Genomic DNA, 18,180 nt, shown 5'->3' with positions numbered 1-18,180 from the left:
GGAGACTATGGGTCAAGCTGCTGGAAAACCATTCTGGAGTGTAATTAGCAGTCTTCGAAAGGGAGGTAAGAAGGAAATGACAAGTATTTTTGACAGGTCAGGAAAACTGCTGGTGAATCCTGTGGATGCCTTGGGCAGATGGAGGGAATATTTTGAAGAGTTGCTCAATGTAGGTGAAAATACGATCAGCAATGTTTCAGATTTCGAGGTAGAATGGAATAGGAATGATGATGGAAATAGGATCACATTTGAGGAAGTGGAGAAAATGGTCAATAGATTGCAGTGGAATAAAGCAGCTGGGGTGGATGAAATTAAGTCGGAATTCATCAAATACAGTGGAATGTCAGGTCTTATATGGCTACACAGGATAATTGAAATGGCCTGGGAGTCGGGGCAGGTTCCATCAGATTGGACAAAAGCAGTAATCACACCAATCTTTAAACATGGAAACAGAAAAGATTGTAACAACTACAGAGGTATCTCCTTAATCAGCGTTGTGGGTAAAATCTTCTCAGGTATTGTTGAAAGGAAAGAGCGAGTATTAGTTGAGGACCAATTGGATGAAAATCAGTGTGGGTTTAGGCCTCTTAGAGGTTGTCAGGACCAGATCTTTAGCTTACGGCAAATAATGGAGAAGTGTTATGAGTGGAACAGGGAATTGTATCTATGCTTTATAGATGTAGAAAAGGCATATGACCGGGTTCCTAGGAGGAAGTTATTGTCTGTTCTACAAGATTATGGAATAGGAGGCAAACTTTTGCAAGCAATTAAAGGTCTTTACATCGATAGTCAGGCAGCAGTTAGAGTTGACGGTAAATTGAGTTCATGGTTCAGAGTAGTTTCAGGGGTAAGACAAGGCTGCAACCTGTCTCCACTCTCGTTCATATTATTTATGGATCATATGTTGAAAACAGTAGACTGGCTGGGTGAGATCAAGATATGTGAACACAAAATAAGCAGTCTTGCATATGCGGATGACTTAGTTGTGATGGCAGATTCGATTGAAAGTTTGCAAAGTAATATTTCAGAGCTAGATCAGAAATGTAAGGACTATGGTATGAAGATTAGCATCTCCAAAACGAAAGTAATGTCAGTGGGAAAGAAATATAAACGGATTGAGTGCCAAATAGGAGGAACAAAGTTAGAACAGGTGGACGGTTTCAAGTACTTATGCATATTCTCACAGGATGGCAACATCGTGAAAGAACTGGAATCGAGGTGTAGCAAAGCTAATGCAGTGAGCGCTCAGCTACGATCTACTCTCTTCTGCAAGAAGGAAGTCAGTACCAAGACTAAGTTATCTGTGCACCGTTCAATCTTTCGACCAACTTTGTTGTATGGGAGCGAAAGCTGGGGGGATTCAGGTTACCTTATCAACAAGGTTGAGGTTACGGACATGAAAGTAGCTAGGATGATTGCAGGTACTAGTAGATGGGAACAATGGCAGGAGGGTATCCACAATGAGGAAATCAAAGAAAAACTGGGAATGAACTCTATAGATGTAGCAGTCAGGATGAACAGGCTTAGTTGGTGGGGTCATGTTACACGCATGGGAGAAGCAAGGTTACCCAAGAGGCTCATGGGTTCAGCAGTAGAGGGTAGGAGGAGTCGGGGCAGACCGAGGAGAAGGTACCTGGATTCGGTTAAGAATGATTTTGAAGTAATAGGTTTAACATCAGAAGAGGCACCAATGTTAGCACTGAATAGCGGATCATGGAGGAATTTCATAAGGGGGCTATGCTCCAGACTGAACGCTGAAAGGCATAATCAGTCTTAAATGATGATGATGATGATGATGATGATGATGATGACACACACACACACACACACACACACACACACAATCATAATCATCTTTTAAAAAATCCTGAAAGCTCCAGCAATAACGGCCTTCATTCAACCGTTCAGTTTTATCGTCAACAACAAAGCTATGCTGTAAATGATTCCAGCAATCTCTACATAAAGCTGTAAATTTATCGAATGTCATGTCAGTTCTTACATGTGCCTGGTAAATGTTTAAATTCTTGTTATCCTATTTGAAGCAATAATAAGATTTGTATTATCAGTTTCTTCGAGATCCTTGAATACGTCTGGAAGATATCAAGACTTCTATGTGTGTCAAAACAGAAGTATTTGCGTTTTTGTTGTTGATTTTCCATTATGACATTGTCGAATGTGAACACCTTACTATGTTTTACTCCTTCAAGTGTCGGTACCTCGTCACTTTGGTTGAAAGTCTTATACGCAATACCGTCAACACCTGAAAGTATTTCCTCCAGTAGTTGGAACTTGGCCTGAAACAGTATTTTTGAAAATATATACACATTCAAATGGTTCAAATGGCTCTGAGCACTATGGGACTCAACATCTTAGGTCATAAGTCCCCCAGAACTTAGAACTACTTAAACCTAACTAACCTAAGGACATCACACACACCCATGCCCGAGGCAGGATTCGAACCTGCGACCGTAGCAGTCCCGCGGTTCCGGACTGCAGCGCCAGAACCGCTAGACCACCGCGGCCGGCTATATACACATTCTCAAAGTAAATATCATCTGGATGTATTTTCAGGGACATGAGTCGTTTTTCCGTAAGACGCTGAACAAACAATAATCGACCTGATATACTGGGCGGTAGCGTCCCATTGTTGTTATTTATTTTTATGAAGCATTATCAGATCATCAGTTACAAAGAAGTCCTTGAGGTGAGGATGATTCGTCCATACACTCATAATGAATGTTATATGGCTACACTAGCATTCAAGGGGTTTTTATAGGATAAAATAAGATCACAGATACGCTTCATTTATTTCTACAGATATGTACATATAGCCAAAGAAGATGTCAGTTCTATGCCTACATGAAGTAGTGTAAACTCAAACATACTTCCATGTATTGACCTACAACGTGCCTCGTAATACTGTGCTACATCTTCTTCCAGTGGATTCGCAGCAAAAATTGCTGTAAATTCATCCACAATGCTTCGTAGAAGCTATAAACGTTAAGCTGCTGGCTGAATCTCTGGTCGATTGCATGCTGTATGGCAAAACTGCCGTACATTAAATTCTTGAAGGTCTGTTCCTTTATGTAAATCGATTCTGTTCAGTAAAAAAATTTTTATTGTTCATGGGGAGTCACCAGCACCGATCTTGTGATTACCTGGTATCACTGAACGTTTCGTTTAAGCAACAAAGATGCCTGCAATCGCTATTAAGTTGTCACACAGCTTACACCAATCTGTAGGGGTAATATTAATTTCGTACCACTTTAACGTGTGTTTTCAAAAATCAAGTCTCGGTTGAATTAACGATCATAAAGCATTTCAACACTGAGTTTGGGTGAAAGAAATACTGAAAATAAAAGTGTACTCCCTTTGAGACCTGTTCATTAGGAGATACTCCACAACATTATCTGGAAATTGGAAACTACAATGTATTAAACACACACACACACACACACACACACACACACACACACACACACACACACACATATATATATATATATATATATATATATATATATATATATATATATATATATATATAGAAGAACACTGATGATGCATACATGATGTAGGTGGAGCTGACTTTCATTATGGTGATGTTACCTGACCGATCGCACATTGCAAACTGAAATCATTACCTGCCGACTATATATCAACACTATATTGCAATATACATATTTCGCAATACAGTGTTGGTAACTTCATGGAAGAAAAATGTATGATCAATGTATTGTGGCTGTATGTGAAGGAGGAACCTAAACTTAGAATGTGTGCTAGGATAGAAAATTGTGTTTGTTGAATGATACTACAGCTCTATGTGGAATTTACGACTAGTTTAGTTGTGATACACTAATCTCACAACTTAAATAATTTTGTAGGTGAAAGACGGTCAAAAAGAAACACCGTTCATGTATTGTTAGCATCTTCAAGCTTTTTATTCCATGACTGAGTTCTACTAGCTTTGAATCAAAGTATTCTTTCCTTAGCACATCTGATTCTTCATGCCAAATTATCTTGCTCTGATATGACCAGAATTTGTCAGTTCTGCAGTACATTTGTTCGGATTCCTGTGAAGTTAAATTTTCATGGATCTGTTGCAAATAGCACTGAAATTCCTGTTGAGTGGATAATATGGAAGGGAAAAGCATGCCAGCTACATACATAGGAGGCTGGTAACTGCCTACACAGCACATCTGAGTTAGTAGCAGACTATAGAGTGAAAGTATGTGGCAGTACCTAACGGGTTTAGACAAACATCGTCTGTCTTGACCCATAGCTAGACGCAGAGTGAAACCCAAGCAGGCATGTCTGAGTTTCCGATCATGCCAACACCTATGGGGTTAATCACGTGTCTTGCACTGGTGCAGCACAGTATCAAGGGTTACATTTCATAATGTGACTGAACGTGCAAGAGAACCACAGTAGCCATTGCTGTGAATTAAGTGATGCCACATGGCATATAGTGCTGTGCTGCACTGAGTTGGTGGTGGTGATGACTAGTGGCTGGATGGATGGACGTGGCCATTAGAAAATGTCGTGTGCCGCACAGTCGTGGACTTTCCAGCCTACCTGCAGTTGGGTGGCCAGCCTGTTGGTGCAGGTCACAGGTGGTGGGACCGGCAGGACACGTGGTGGCCAGCTTGGTTACTGCTGGTACAGTCGTGCCTCATCCAGTGGCGGATGGTGTTGCCTCACAGTGATCCAATCCTGGAGTGGTGCAGAGGCTTGTGGCCTGGTTGACGCACTGCATGTGGAAGCAGTGGCGCCAGTGTGGTTTCTGCATGTACATCTACATATATGCTCCGCTAGCCACCAAGCAGTCTGTGGCGGAGGGCACAATTCGCACCAAAATCATTTTTCACCCCCTCTGTTCCACTCGCAGATCACACGAGGGAAACGACTGTCTGAATACCTCACTACGAGCTCTTATTTCCCTTATCTTTGAATGATGATCATTACGAGATTTGAAAGATGGTGGTAATAATACACTCCTGGAAATGGAAAAAAGAACACATTGACACCGGTGTGTCAGACCCACCATACTTGCTCCGGACACTGCGAGAGGGCTGTACAAGCAATGACCACACGCACAGCACAGCGGACACACCAGGAACCGCGGTGTTGGCCGTCGAATGGCGCTAGCTGCGCAGCATTTGTGCACCGCCGCCGTCAGTGTCAGCCAGTTTGCCGTGGCATACGGAGCTCCATCGCAGTCTTTAACACTGGTAGCATGCCGCGACAGCGTGGACGTGAACCGTATGTGCAGTTGACGGACTTTGAGCGAGGGCGTATAGTGGGCATGCGGAAGGCCGGGTGGACGTACCGCCGAATTGCTCAACACGTGTGGCGTGAGGTCTCCACAGTACATCGATGTTGTCGCCAGTGGTCGGCGGAAGGTGCACGTGCCCGTCGACCTGGGACCGGACCGCAGCGACGCACGGATGCACGCCAAGACCGTAGGATCCTACGCAGTGCCGTAGGGGACCGCACCGCCACTTCCCAGCAAATTAGGGACACTGTTGCTCCTGGGGTATCGGCGAGGACCATTCGCAACCGTCTCCATGAAGCTGGGCTACGGTCCCGCACACCGTTAGGCCGTCTTCCGCTCACGCCCCGACATCGTGCAGCCCGCCTCCAGTGGTGTCGCGACAGGCGTGAATGGAGGGACGAATGGAGACGTGTCGTCTTCAGCGATGAGAGTCGCTTCTGCCTTGGTGCCAATGATGGTCGTATGCGTGTTTGGCGCCGTGCAGGTGAGCGCCACAATCAGGACTGCATACGACCGAGGCACAAAGGGCCAACACCCGGCATCATGGTGTGGGGAGCGATCTCCTACACTGGCCGTACACCACTGGTGATCGTCGAGGGGACACTGAATAGTGCACGGTACATCCAAACCGTCATCGAACCCATCGTTCTACCATTCCTACACCGGCAAGGGAACTTGCTGTTCCAACAGGACAATGCACGTCCGCATGTATCCCGTGCCACCCAACGTGCTCTAGAAGGTGTAAGTCAACTACCCTGGCCAGCAAGATCTCCGGATCTGTCCCCCATTGAGCATGTTTGGGACTGGATGAAGCGTCGTCTCACGCGGTCTGCACGTCCAGCACGAACGCTGGTCCAACTGAGGCGCCAGGTGGAAATGGCATGGCAAGCCGTTCCACAGGACTACATCCAGCATCTCTACGATCGTCTCCATGGGAGAGTAGCAGCCTGCATTGCTGCGAAAGGTGGATATAGACTGTACTAGTGCCGACATTGTGCATGCTCTGTTGCCTGTGTCTATGTGCCTGTGGTTCTGTCAGTGTGATCATGTGATGTATCTGACCCCAGGAATGTGTCAATAAAGTTTCCCCTTCCTGGGACAATGAATTCACGGTGTTCTTATTTCAATTTCCAGGAGTGTATATGCTCTACATCCTCGGTGAAGATTGGATTTCGGAATTTAGTGAGCAGCCCCTTCTGTTTAGCGCGTCGTCTATCTGCAAGTGTGTCCCACTTCAAACTTTCTATGAGATTTGTAACGCTCTCGCAATGGCTAAATGTTCCAGTCACGAATCTTGCCGCTCTTCTTTGGACCTTCTCAGTTTCTTGCATCAGACCCAACTGGTAAGGGTCCCATACAGACGAACAATAAGACTGGATGAACTAACGTATTGTAAGCTATTTCCTTTGTTGAAGGACTGCATCGCTTCAGGATTCTACCAATAAACCGCAATCTAGAGTTCGCCATACCCGTTACTTGTGTAATCTGGTCATTCCATTTGAGATCATTTCGAATAGTCACAACCAGATACTTGACTGATGTTACCGCTTCCAAAGACTGATCCTTTATTTTGTACTCATACATTAATGGGGATTTTCGCCTTGTTATACGCAGTGGGTTACACTTACTAAAATTGAGAGATAACTACCAGTCATTACACCATGCATTTATTTTCTGCAAATCCTCATTGATTTGTTCACAACTTTCGTGTGATACTACTTTCCTCTAGACTACAGCATCATCGGCAAACAGTCTAAGGCCGCTGTAAATACCATCGACCAGATCGTTTATGTAAGTCGTAGAAAGCAGAGGACTTATTGCGCTGCCCTGGGGCACACCTGAAGTTACTCTTGTTTCTGTTGAAGTTACCCAGTTCAGGATGATATACTGCTCCCTGTCTGTTAGAAAACTTTCTATCCAGCCGCATATGTTACTGAATAGAGCATAAGAGCGCACTTTTGTAGCAAGCGACAGTGCGGAACTGAGTCGAACGCCTTTCGAAAGTCGAGAAATATGGCATCAACCCGGGAGCCGGTATCTAGAGCCTGTCGTATATCATGCACAAAGAGGGCCAGCTGTCTCTCGCATGACCACTGTTTCCTAAAACCGTGCTGGTTTCTGCAGATGAGCTTCTCAGAGTCTGAAAAGGTCATTATGTCTGAACACAAAATACCGGTAAGTTCCATGATTCTACAACAAATCGATGTCAATGAAATTGGCCGGTAATTACGTGCATCCGATTTTCTACCCTTTTTATAGATTGCTATGACCTGGCCTTTCTTCCAGTCCCGTGGAACTTTCCGCCGTTCCAACGATCTCTAATAGATGACGGATAAGAATGGTGCTATATTTGTAGCATAGTCAACATAAAATCTTACGGGGATACCGTCTGGGCCAGATGCCTTCCTGGCGCGTAAGTATCTTAACTGTTTTACAATCCCAGCTACACTAAGCACTATGTCAGCCATTCTTTCGTTTGTTCGATAATTGAAAGGGGGAATCGTGCTACAGTCCTCTATCGTAAACGAGTTTTTGAAAGCTAGGTTTAGAATTTCGGCCTTCTGTTTATCATCATCAGTTACATTACCCGTACTGTCAGCAAGACAAGGTATTGAATTATTTGAAACGTTCATAGATTTTAGGTACGCCAAATATTTTTTGGGGTTATTTTTAGAATCTGCAGCTAAAATATTGCTTTCAAATTCGTTAAAAAAGTCTCTCATTGTCGATCTCACAGCGGATTTCATTTCGCATAATTTCTGTTTGTCAGTGGGGCAGTGATTATGTTTAAAACGACTGTGCAAAATTATCTGCTTTCTCAGCAACTTCCTAATATGTTTGCTGTACCAAGATGGATCCTTTCCCTTCCCTATACTTCTGCTAGGCACATACTTCTCTAGCACATGGTGGACAATACCTTTAAATTCCGACCAAAGATTCTCAATATCTTTGTGTCCCGCGGTGAATGCTTGGAGCTGACTATGAAGATATTAATTAATGACACTTTTATTTACTGTCCCAAACAAGAAAACTCTACGCCGTTTTATTTTATTTTATTTTATTTTATTTTTGCAACTTCCACTGACATAGAAGCCACAACGACTTTATGGTCACTAACACCTTCTTCTAGATTAACTTCCTCAAAAAGATCCGGTCTGTTTGTCTCCAGGATATCTAATATGTTCCCATCTCGAGTTGGTTTTCTAACCAATTGCTCAAGGTAGTATGTTGAGAGCGCTCCTAGAATAACTTCACACGAATCTTTGCTTCTGCCTTCTGGTTTGGAGTGGGTGGTGGCAATGCAGGTGCAATGGGAGCGGTTTGTGGTTGGCATAAGGGTATAGGGCCCTTCCCATATCCCAGCCTTTGTTTAAATAAAGATGCAGTTGCTCTTGTTTAACTAAACATGATAGTGACAATCATTCAGCTTAAGCATAATGCAAGTGGACTGGGAGGAAATGTGGACACTTGATTTTTGAACTGAAATAACACACACACACACACACACACACACACACACACAAACATATGTGTTGACCATTTAAATGATGACATCAGAGGGGAATGCTTGATGCGAATGAACTATATTATGGTGTCTGAAATCATATCCGATAACAGTGCTATCTGGTGTGGTGTTACAGATCCAAATCTAGAAAAAGGAGAAGCAGTGACTATACACCTCTGAGTGAATAATAGCTGGGAGGGAAACATATTAAGTAGAACATCCTTTGCCCAACACACAGCCTGGACCTGCAAAAACATCTTTTGTCTCTGATGTCACAGAGCCAGGGCCATTATTCCAGAACTTGGATTCTGATGTCACAGAGACTGTCCCACTATTGTGGGTCAGGCATCCTGCGTTGCCAGCTTGGTTCCTAACATCATGGAGCCTGTGCCAGTATTCCACGTCAGCCAGCATGACGATACACCAGCTATTTTTTCTTTATTTCCCGCCAATTTATACAGCCCTACACCATAGGAGTGGGGACACACGCTAGTGCAATTGGACTATTTTTTGAATTTTTCACCAATTCTGAATTTACCGCTTTATATATAGGACAATTGGCCTATGTCAAGTAGGAGAGGGGGAAAATCCATGACTCATCGATGGTGTCTTTGATGACATGATTGATGATGTCATCAGTGATACACTTTGGCCCAGAACACCCACAACATACCTCCTACTGATCCCTTCTGTTAATCAAGTTGTTCCATACCACACTTTTTCTGCAGTTCGACTGAGTGCCTTCTCATTGTGCTCCCCTTTTGTTCCTCCCCCACTCCAGGCAATGTTCACATACAATTTTTCCTGCTGTAGAATTCCAATAAATCAGCACAATTGAATTATATTTTCCCTTAACGATCTGAATCATTTATCTCATTGTACGTTCTTTCATTCTCTTCATCATTTGAGGAGCTAGTAGCTGAATAACTGCTATTCAAAGTAGCTCACCCACACTTTTATTTTATTATTCAGTATCAGTCTCCTACATTATCCATATCTGATTTTAGGTTTGTCAGCCTCAAATCACCTAACCAGATGGCCATTTCTTCCTGCCAGTCCACTCCATCAGTTCCCACAATGTCTAACTTCTGTCTAATAATCTTTCACTCTAAATTCTTTAACTTACCTATCTGATTAAGGGTCAAGGCATTCCAGACTCCAGCCAGTAGAACTGCAGATTTGTTTTCTCTGACGACAACATCCTTCTTAGTAACCCCATTCACACATTCAAATGTGAGACTATGTACTTCAAGAACGTTTTACCAAAGAGGAGGCTGTCATTATTAAACTATACAGCTGAGCTATGTGTCCTCAGGAAATATAATGGCTGAACTTTCCTCTAACTTTCATATGGTTGTATTTGTAGTTCCAATGTGTAAAGACTATGTGGGTTAATGTTAGAAGGCCAGATCAGCCAGTCTTCCAGATTGTTTTCCCTACTGCAATTGAAACCATGAGTTTTTCTTGCCTCTCCACAGATACCTCTCCAATGTTGCTGTACCTACAGTATGGCTGCCTATATTGTGGGTTATCCCCAGACCCCTGTCACAGCAAAGTTGTAGGTTTTGATGTATATAATACTGATTATGACATTAAATGCAAATCAGTATTCTAAACTATTATTAAAGTGACTTTGATAGCAAAGATATTGTGTTAGTTTATGGTTTTCAGACCATTTATCAGTGATGATTAACTAACTGGAGAATTTATTTTAAATAACTGAAGTTATTGTTAATATTATGGTTTATTTTAAGTTTAAAAAAATATAATTTTATTCGTAAACCTTCAGGCAAATTGGAAATACCCAGTATTTGTAGATAAACTGAAAACAGTCCTTTCAGTTTAAAAAAAGAGTTATAATGTGGATGGTTAGTCTTGTTAACGAACTGGATAAATGTGAAACTTATTTATCTTGTTACAATGTATGTGAACTCATGAAGATTGTTTTTTGCCTGTTGCAAATAGCTGAAGAATCAGCATTTAATATCTAATATTGATAATGTTGATATTTGTTATAAAATACTCTTTGATCTGGCCTGGTTTCTTAGCTTGGTAGCACTACTGTTTGTGCTATTGGTGCCTGGTGCATTGACAACAGTAGCCATCCAGACTAGTAGGATTGTTGGTGGAAAAAACACAAAACAACAGAGTGTTGAAAATTGAGTAAACAGATAAAGAATGGCAGAATGGGCAGGGAAAGGAATCTGTGACAAACATTAATTAGAATGACAGGCAGCATGGTAAGAAATATGTCATATCAGTGAATAATTTTCACGGTAGTAGAGAGAGATGTAGGGAGCAGAAATTATAAGAGAGAACATAAATTAGAATTTATACAACGAATAACTAGCGCCATTGTGTGTAAATGCTACTCTGAGATGAAGACGGTGACACTGGAGGATACTATGGTAGGCCACATCAGAGCAGTCACAGACTGGCAACAAAAAGCGGCAACCCCAATCGTTTTTAAATCTAGAGTAGAGCCTGAATGCTACATCGCAAAATCATAGAAGAGATTGAGGGTGGCAGCCCCAGAGAAGCAAAGCAGCGAAGCATACAGTGTTTTGGTCGAAAATATGTACCCGTTGAGCAGCGCCTCTGTAGGTTGCGAGATCCTTCAAATTTTCACAAGCTCTTGATGAGTCTTAAGCATTCCAAAAAACTGGAAATTTTGTGTGAATCTTTTACACCACTTAAAAAAGTACCCTTAAAGGATCACTCACGATAATGTAATTTCACAAAACCTGTTACTTTTCTCTACAAGAGACATTTCCAGCTTTCCATAAAACGCCGTATCCACATGAAACGATAAGCGAGGCCAAATGAGTGTCGGCATCGCTGTTGCTTTTAGGAACACTCGGACTGCTGTATATAACTGAGTGCATATCATTAACAGGAGGCTCTTCGTATTAGGAGATGGGAAACATCGTGCTGTGTCGTTCACGGGACATCACTTGCTGTTTGTTACACAATTTAGGGTGTCCCCAGATTCTCTGTATCTAAACTTCCACTGGAAGAAGGGAATAAGTAGCGTTGAAAACAATTTCTGCACATTGTGTAGAGAAGTTATGTGCTTTTCTACACTTTTAAAAACCAGCAACGTTGCACTATAAATCAGTCTACGGTATGAGATATAATCAGCGTGTTGTATAGCTGATTTTATTACTCTGTTTGATGCCACATTCGATTCGTCATCACAGTCTGATAATAACGACTTGGAAATGGTATACAATAGTTTATACACACTAGCTATTTGTCAGTCCTAGGAACTAAGTGAATAACATGATGGTAAAATGGGAGAAGTAGCATAAGCTACGTTATGTAGGGTGTGTATGTATAAAAAATATTTCATGGCATCGTGACAACAAAATATTTTTTACCTCGTAACAAGAGTATAAAGACACCATATCTGAGATTGTAAGACTGCAATACATCTATTGTATTCGTAGCTATATGATTATTGTTTACTAGTTACATTATGATTGTGTTACCTTTTCGAGATATATATTTTTACAATTGGCCCTATTCATAAACCACTTCCAGAGGTTTCATTACCTATAAGCCTCAAATATGGTACTGTTGGGCTTGTTTAATACATGACGACTTAAATGTGTGTGATGCTGTAGTTGTATGCACTCTAATTTGTGTTAATTTGTACGACCAGAAAATAAATTTCATATGATGCTAAATGCTCCTAAACAATGTATAAAAACAGTTTTTGAAATACCCTTGTTTAAAATTTTACATCTGCCCTGATGGACATTTCATATATCACACTACTGTGAGTATATCATCTAATACGTATTATTGCACGAAATTATGAACAAATTGCCTGTGACTGCAGAGCGAAATACTCACTTCGTCAAGTATCTCCTGTTTAGTCGCCGTTACTCCCAGTTTGTTTTCTGGCAGAAGGCAAGTTAACAGTGATCTTGCACTGATATTTTTGTTAGAAAGATTTCGTCTTACGAGGGAAATTGATTTCTCCGCGAAGGATCTGGTAAAAGCTTTCATTCTTACAAGTTTCCGACCATCTTCAGTCATCCACTTGAAAAAACTGATTGCTGTCCATGGGCGGTATAACATCCTCTGAAAATGAAGACGAGAGTTTTCTAGTGAGAGGCAACTTTGAAACTAATTAATCAACTAGGCTAAAAGTTGTAAAAATACTAAAGCAAAACGATTATAATTTCAAGGGATTTTTGCTTTCATAACCTTGTGATTGAAACACAAATAAATAACATGTAGCATGAGGTAATATCAGTAGCATAAAATACAACAAAACACAAACAAGTAATAGATGAATCACCCAAATGTGTGAGCATTTATGTCTGTGTGAATACAAAACTCCATTGAAAATTGTGTCTCATTTTGCAACGGAATAAATAAATGGTACAAAAGACATTACAGAAACATATGCTTCTAAAATCAAATAAATGATTTAGAAATTATGTTAGTAATAAGTCATTCAATTAATAACTGATTATTTCTTCAGCATTAGCCTTACTTGTATTACATGTAAGAAAGAAAAAGCATATGAAGATAACAGATATAATTGTTTACTGCTGTGTCTGAAATGTTTTAGAATAAGTAGAAGTTTCAGCCACATCAGGTACCTCAAATGGCTGTAGCATCTTTAACACATTTAATATACCTTTGCAAGTAATAGCATTTTTATGAGGAGAGCGAAATATCTTGTTTTAACAATTTTACTTTTGAACTCTGTGGAAATATTGTAGAACTGCTTTGTTCCTATATGGCTAACCTTAATGAGTCATAAATTTCTAATACTTCAAACATTAGGTATGTTCTTCTGCATAAATAACAAAAACACACTAAACTTTAAATTTTGAAATTTTAATCTTTCATTCATTACAGTAATATTAATAACTAAATTAATTAAATATTTGTAATGCATCATCTATATGGAATGTAATTTATACAATATTAAAGTTTCATAGCACATGCAAGTACTTTTATTCCTTGTAGAACATTAACTGAAATATAATAAGTAGGTAGCTACAAAAGAAGAGATTGTATTAAAGATTGCAAATTAAAATATTATAATCAAATGTTTATGTAATCATGACTATCATGATCTAGAATTTGCTTCTCAAAGCTATCATCATGTCAATAGCTTTTCTTCAGTATCAGCCTATTAATTTCTTAAAAGAAGTAATTTTCTTGCACAGACCATTTGAACGAACTGAAAAGAAAATATGAAACAACGGAGACTCTTAATAAAAACTGTACCAAATCAGTGATAGAGAAACCAGTAACATGGTTTTAATGGGAAAAATTACATGAGTGTAGGGGTGAAGACGCGATCACGCTATGAGACTTAGTTTCAGACTTATTAAATGTTAGACGTTTTGGACATAAACTGATCTATAAATATTAATAACTCACTAACTCCTTAAGAGATTCAGACAAACGCAGGCTCAGTAAGCACTATCGGTCTGTTCTGACAAATCTCCTGCGAATATTTTGTATTTCAAATTACGGTATGGAATGTATATACCGTGCGTAAAAAAGTGACAAATAAAATATGCAATAATACAAGAAGCGGCATCATTAGTAAACAGAGCTAAGTAAAGACGTATAACTGTAATTTGTTTAACTGTTCAATATTTACTGGTGATATAACAACGCAAAATAGCTTCTACATGAGAAAAAACATTATCTGTGGGAAAACCATAAAGCTATACGAATACTAAGAGCAGCATTAAAAACCTAATGAAATTTGTGTCCAAATTCATAGAACATTAAATTTACAGTTTATTTATGTTTCCGAAAGTCGGAGATACTTGAGTTGACTCATGTTTAATGCGAGGTATAAGAATCGGAAGCCAGTTTCACGTGACACGTTGGGGTTTCGACGCCTGGTTGTAGCAGAGTTCGCATACAGACGATCGTATGTGCAGTTGAAATTTTCCTCTTATGTGTAACCGAAATATTTTCGAGGTATTCGGTCGGGAATGGTAAAAGTTTCACGCAAAATGAACTCAGAAATAATGTTAGATTGTGCGTACTTAGAAGAAATTCAAGTCGGGTGAACGGATGGTTGGGGCTTTTAAACATTTCGCGAGCGTCGATCGCAAAGAATTTGAAACATTGAAACTTCCTGGCAGATTAAATCTGTGTGCCGGACCGAGACTCGAACTCCGGACCTTTGCCTTTCGCGGGCAAGTGCTCTACCGTCTGAGCTACCCAAGCACGACTCACGCCCCGTCCTCACAGCTTTACTTCTACCAGTGTCTCGTCTCCTACCTTCCAAACTTTACAGAAGCTCTCATGCGTAGAAAGGAGACGAGATACTGGTAGAAGTAAAGCTGTGAGGACGGGGCGTGAGTCGTGCTTGGGTAGCTCAGACGGTAGAGCACTTGCCTGCGAAAGGCAAAGGTCCCAAGTTCGAGTCTCGGTCCGGCACACAGTTTTAATCTGCCAGGAAGTTTCATATCACCACACACTCCGCTGCAGGGTGAAAATCTCATTCTGGAATTTGAAACATTGTTCAGCGTTTGGATTCTGATTTGGAGACCTTGTCTAAACGCCTACGAACTGTTCTGCAGTTACCTCTGATGGTGATCTGCAGTTAAAAATATCCTTAGTTCGCGATTTGCGTGTGTTGAAGGGCGTTGAATAATTTTGTGGCCCTTCTAGAAGTTAAGCGAACGCTTGATGCTGGTTGACCTACTTAGTTTCTCGCACTGACAAATATTATTTTGATGATAAACTGTTGTGAATAGTGTGAAAGGATATTTCGTTTGTTTTTTTTGAATAAATTCAGTCTGTGAAAAGTGAGAATTGAACATTATTTCATCTCCTGCCTACAGTTTCAATAAACTTGTGCGACTGCTTTCATTTAGGGCTAAATGCGATAGATGTGTTGGTTGACCTCTGGAGAGTGACGAACCCAATAATGTGAAATCCAACCGCGCACTGGGAAACCCTATGAACAGTGCTTTTCTAGTTTTGTTTAATTTTTTATTATGATAACGCATGTGGGCGGCCACGGGTCGAACTTTAGTATAAGCAACAGTTAGTAACCTCACCCTTACTCAGTTTTTTCATCAAGCAAGCAGCAAGAAGAACAGAGCACTCTAAAGGCAAAGATCCCCCCCCCCTCCCCCAGTATTGTTCCTTCTAACGTCCCAGCATCTATGTTTGGCTCAAGGACAGCAGAAAGCTCTAAGTTGAATCCATATGCTGCACTGCTGTAAAACTTTCCTAATTCAAATGGAGCAAAGCTGCGACGTACGGTGCATTGTACTTTATGTACAAAGAATTGAAACCCACACATTTTGTATTCGCGTGTCGTTTTCTTGTGCAGTTGTTCTGAAACGATTGCAATCAATTGGATGTCACTTATACAGCGTTTATGTTCCTAACCAGTTATCCAACTGGGGAAAGAGGAGCTACAGTGGAACATAAAATCCGAGACACACTTCCTTTCTAGCGACTTTCCACACCATTGAGAGGTGAGTGCTGGGTAAAAGGCACAACAAAAAAAAAAGACCTACATTGGATTTGATTCCACTACCTTTCGGTTCCTAGTCAGACGCTTTATCGCTTTTTTAAACTATTTGAACAAGACCATCAGCGCGACGATATAGGGGAGACGATATAGGGGAGAGTCGCAACAATAAATATTTTTCAATTTTTACTATTTTTTTTACTTTAAACTAGAGAACGTTGAGAACGTTGTTGAGAAACTACATACTTTTACACCTAGAAATCACAAGCAAAATGCCCGATTCGACCATTGGAATGGCTACAATAAGATATAGAAGAGAGGTTGACATGTGTTTCAATTTACTCCGCCGGTGGGACACATTGCAATATACCAAAATTTCACTGACAATAGCCTACTCAGTTTGAAATATCTGACATATCAGAAGTGTCTTCATTGTGTCCACAGTCTGCACATATGTAGAATGGATCATTATTCACCCATGACCAGTGAGACTATAATTGCATTTAGTGCACTGTATCCATTCCTCTCCTTCTGTATAAACATTCCCGCAGATCAAACAATAAGTTCCTCTTCGTCTTGTTCTTCGGAAGATGCTGTTAGTTATCGCTCCCTTCTTTCCTTTTTTGCTTTCCATACTTCTGTACCTTCTCATCATTTGTCTCCTCTCCTTTTTTAGAGCCTATTTTTCAGGTGTGTCTGTTAAGATAGCGCACTTCCTCTTCTTTATTCCATGGTTTCTGTCTTCCCTTGGTCAGCATGAGGGAATGGTCGAATGTACGTAGGGGGGAAAAAGTGTCTCCACTGAAGTTCCTAGAACAGCATTAACGCATTCGCCACGTTTTCGCAGTTAGCCGGAAGATCGGAAAGTATCTCTTCTGGAATAGGCCTATTGGTCACAAAAGATGCAGAAAAATCTCTTTCTTGCAATTTGTCGGCGTCGAACTGGAATATGCCTATTGCTGAGGATCCTGAAGTGATGTTTGCTGTGTGAAAGTAATGAGAAGTCCTTTGTTTACAATCGAAGATAAATCATGAATTATCTCTGTCTTTCCAGGATTTTCTTTCAAACGGACATCGATTCCCCTGCTGCATATCTTCTTGAAAGGGCTTTGAACGCTTACATCTAGGGGCTGCAATATGTGAGAACAGTGGAGTAGAAATGATAACTAAGATAGAACGAATGACTGTCCAGAGGTAGTAGGACAGGGTCTTCTTTTGTTGGTCTGGTGTGGCTAATAAATTAATCCAGAAATGTTGAAAAAGATTGCTCCACCACCCATTCAGAACATGTGGCAGCACTAATGCATTTGGTAGGCCAGTCACGGATAGAATGATCTTTAAATTTCTTCCTTGGGAAAATTGGCATGGGTGGAAATAAGGTCTCTTGAATACATATAGCGGCTTCTACCATTACCATTTCTCCCCATTCACCAGAGTTCCCAGTTCCAGCTTGATTCTCACCTTTCTGCAAAACTATTCTGTCTGGTCTTATCACTGTAGTTACACCTGTTTCATCCACATTCCAGATTCTTGAAGGCCTAAGAGGATGACGAGAACTCCTAACTTTTTGGAAAAATCTAACCAACATTTTTTTATTAAATTATGTCATTTGTACCATGCTTGTGCTTTAGGGTTGTCCGATGAAGCGATCATTGTTTCTCTCCAAAAACCCTGAAAGCCAGTCAGCTCCAGCTATTTCCTTTCATGCACAAGATGATGGTATTTTCAGGTTAAAGTATTTTCCAGAAAGGTACCCCATTTTTCGTACTTCCTCTTTGATCAACCAGAAAGTAATTTCTCTGAATCTCGTGATATAATCCATGAACATTATTTCCTGACTGTCAGAAAAAAAAACTTTCATGTGTTTAGAGTACACACAAGTATCTTTTTCACCTATTTCCCTTTTCTTTTTGGTGAATTAAG

General features: G+C 40.6%; 1 protein-coding gene across 1 annotated transcript in view; it reads right to left on the bottom strand.

Moving 5' to 3' along the window:
• The window catches only part of LOC126176872 (cytochrome P450 4C1-like), a 292,368-nt gene that overhangs the window by 120,353 nt on the left and 153,835 nt on the right, over window positions 1-18,180 (bottom strand). Inside the window, exon 4 of the mRNA XM_049924065.1 lies at window positions 12,639-12,869. Coding sequence (XP_049780022.1) covers window positions 12,639-12,869 — 231 coding nt within the window. The remainder of the gene's footprint in view (window positions 1-12,638; window positions 12,870-18,180) is intronic.

The sequence above is a fragment of the Schistocerca cancellata genome, chromosome 3 (assembly GCF_023864275.1).
Source record: "Schistocerca cancellata isolate TAMUIC-IGC-003103 chromosome 3, iqSchCanc2.1, whole genome shotgun sequence".
Taxonomy (NCBI): Eukaryota; Metazoa; Arthropoda; class Insecta; order Orthoptera; family Acrididae; genus Schistocerca; species Schistocerca cancellata.
The sequence above is the reverse complement of the archived record's forward strand: the minus strand, read 5'-3'. Positions and strand labels throughout refer to the sequence as shown.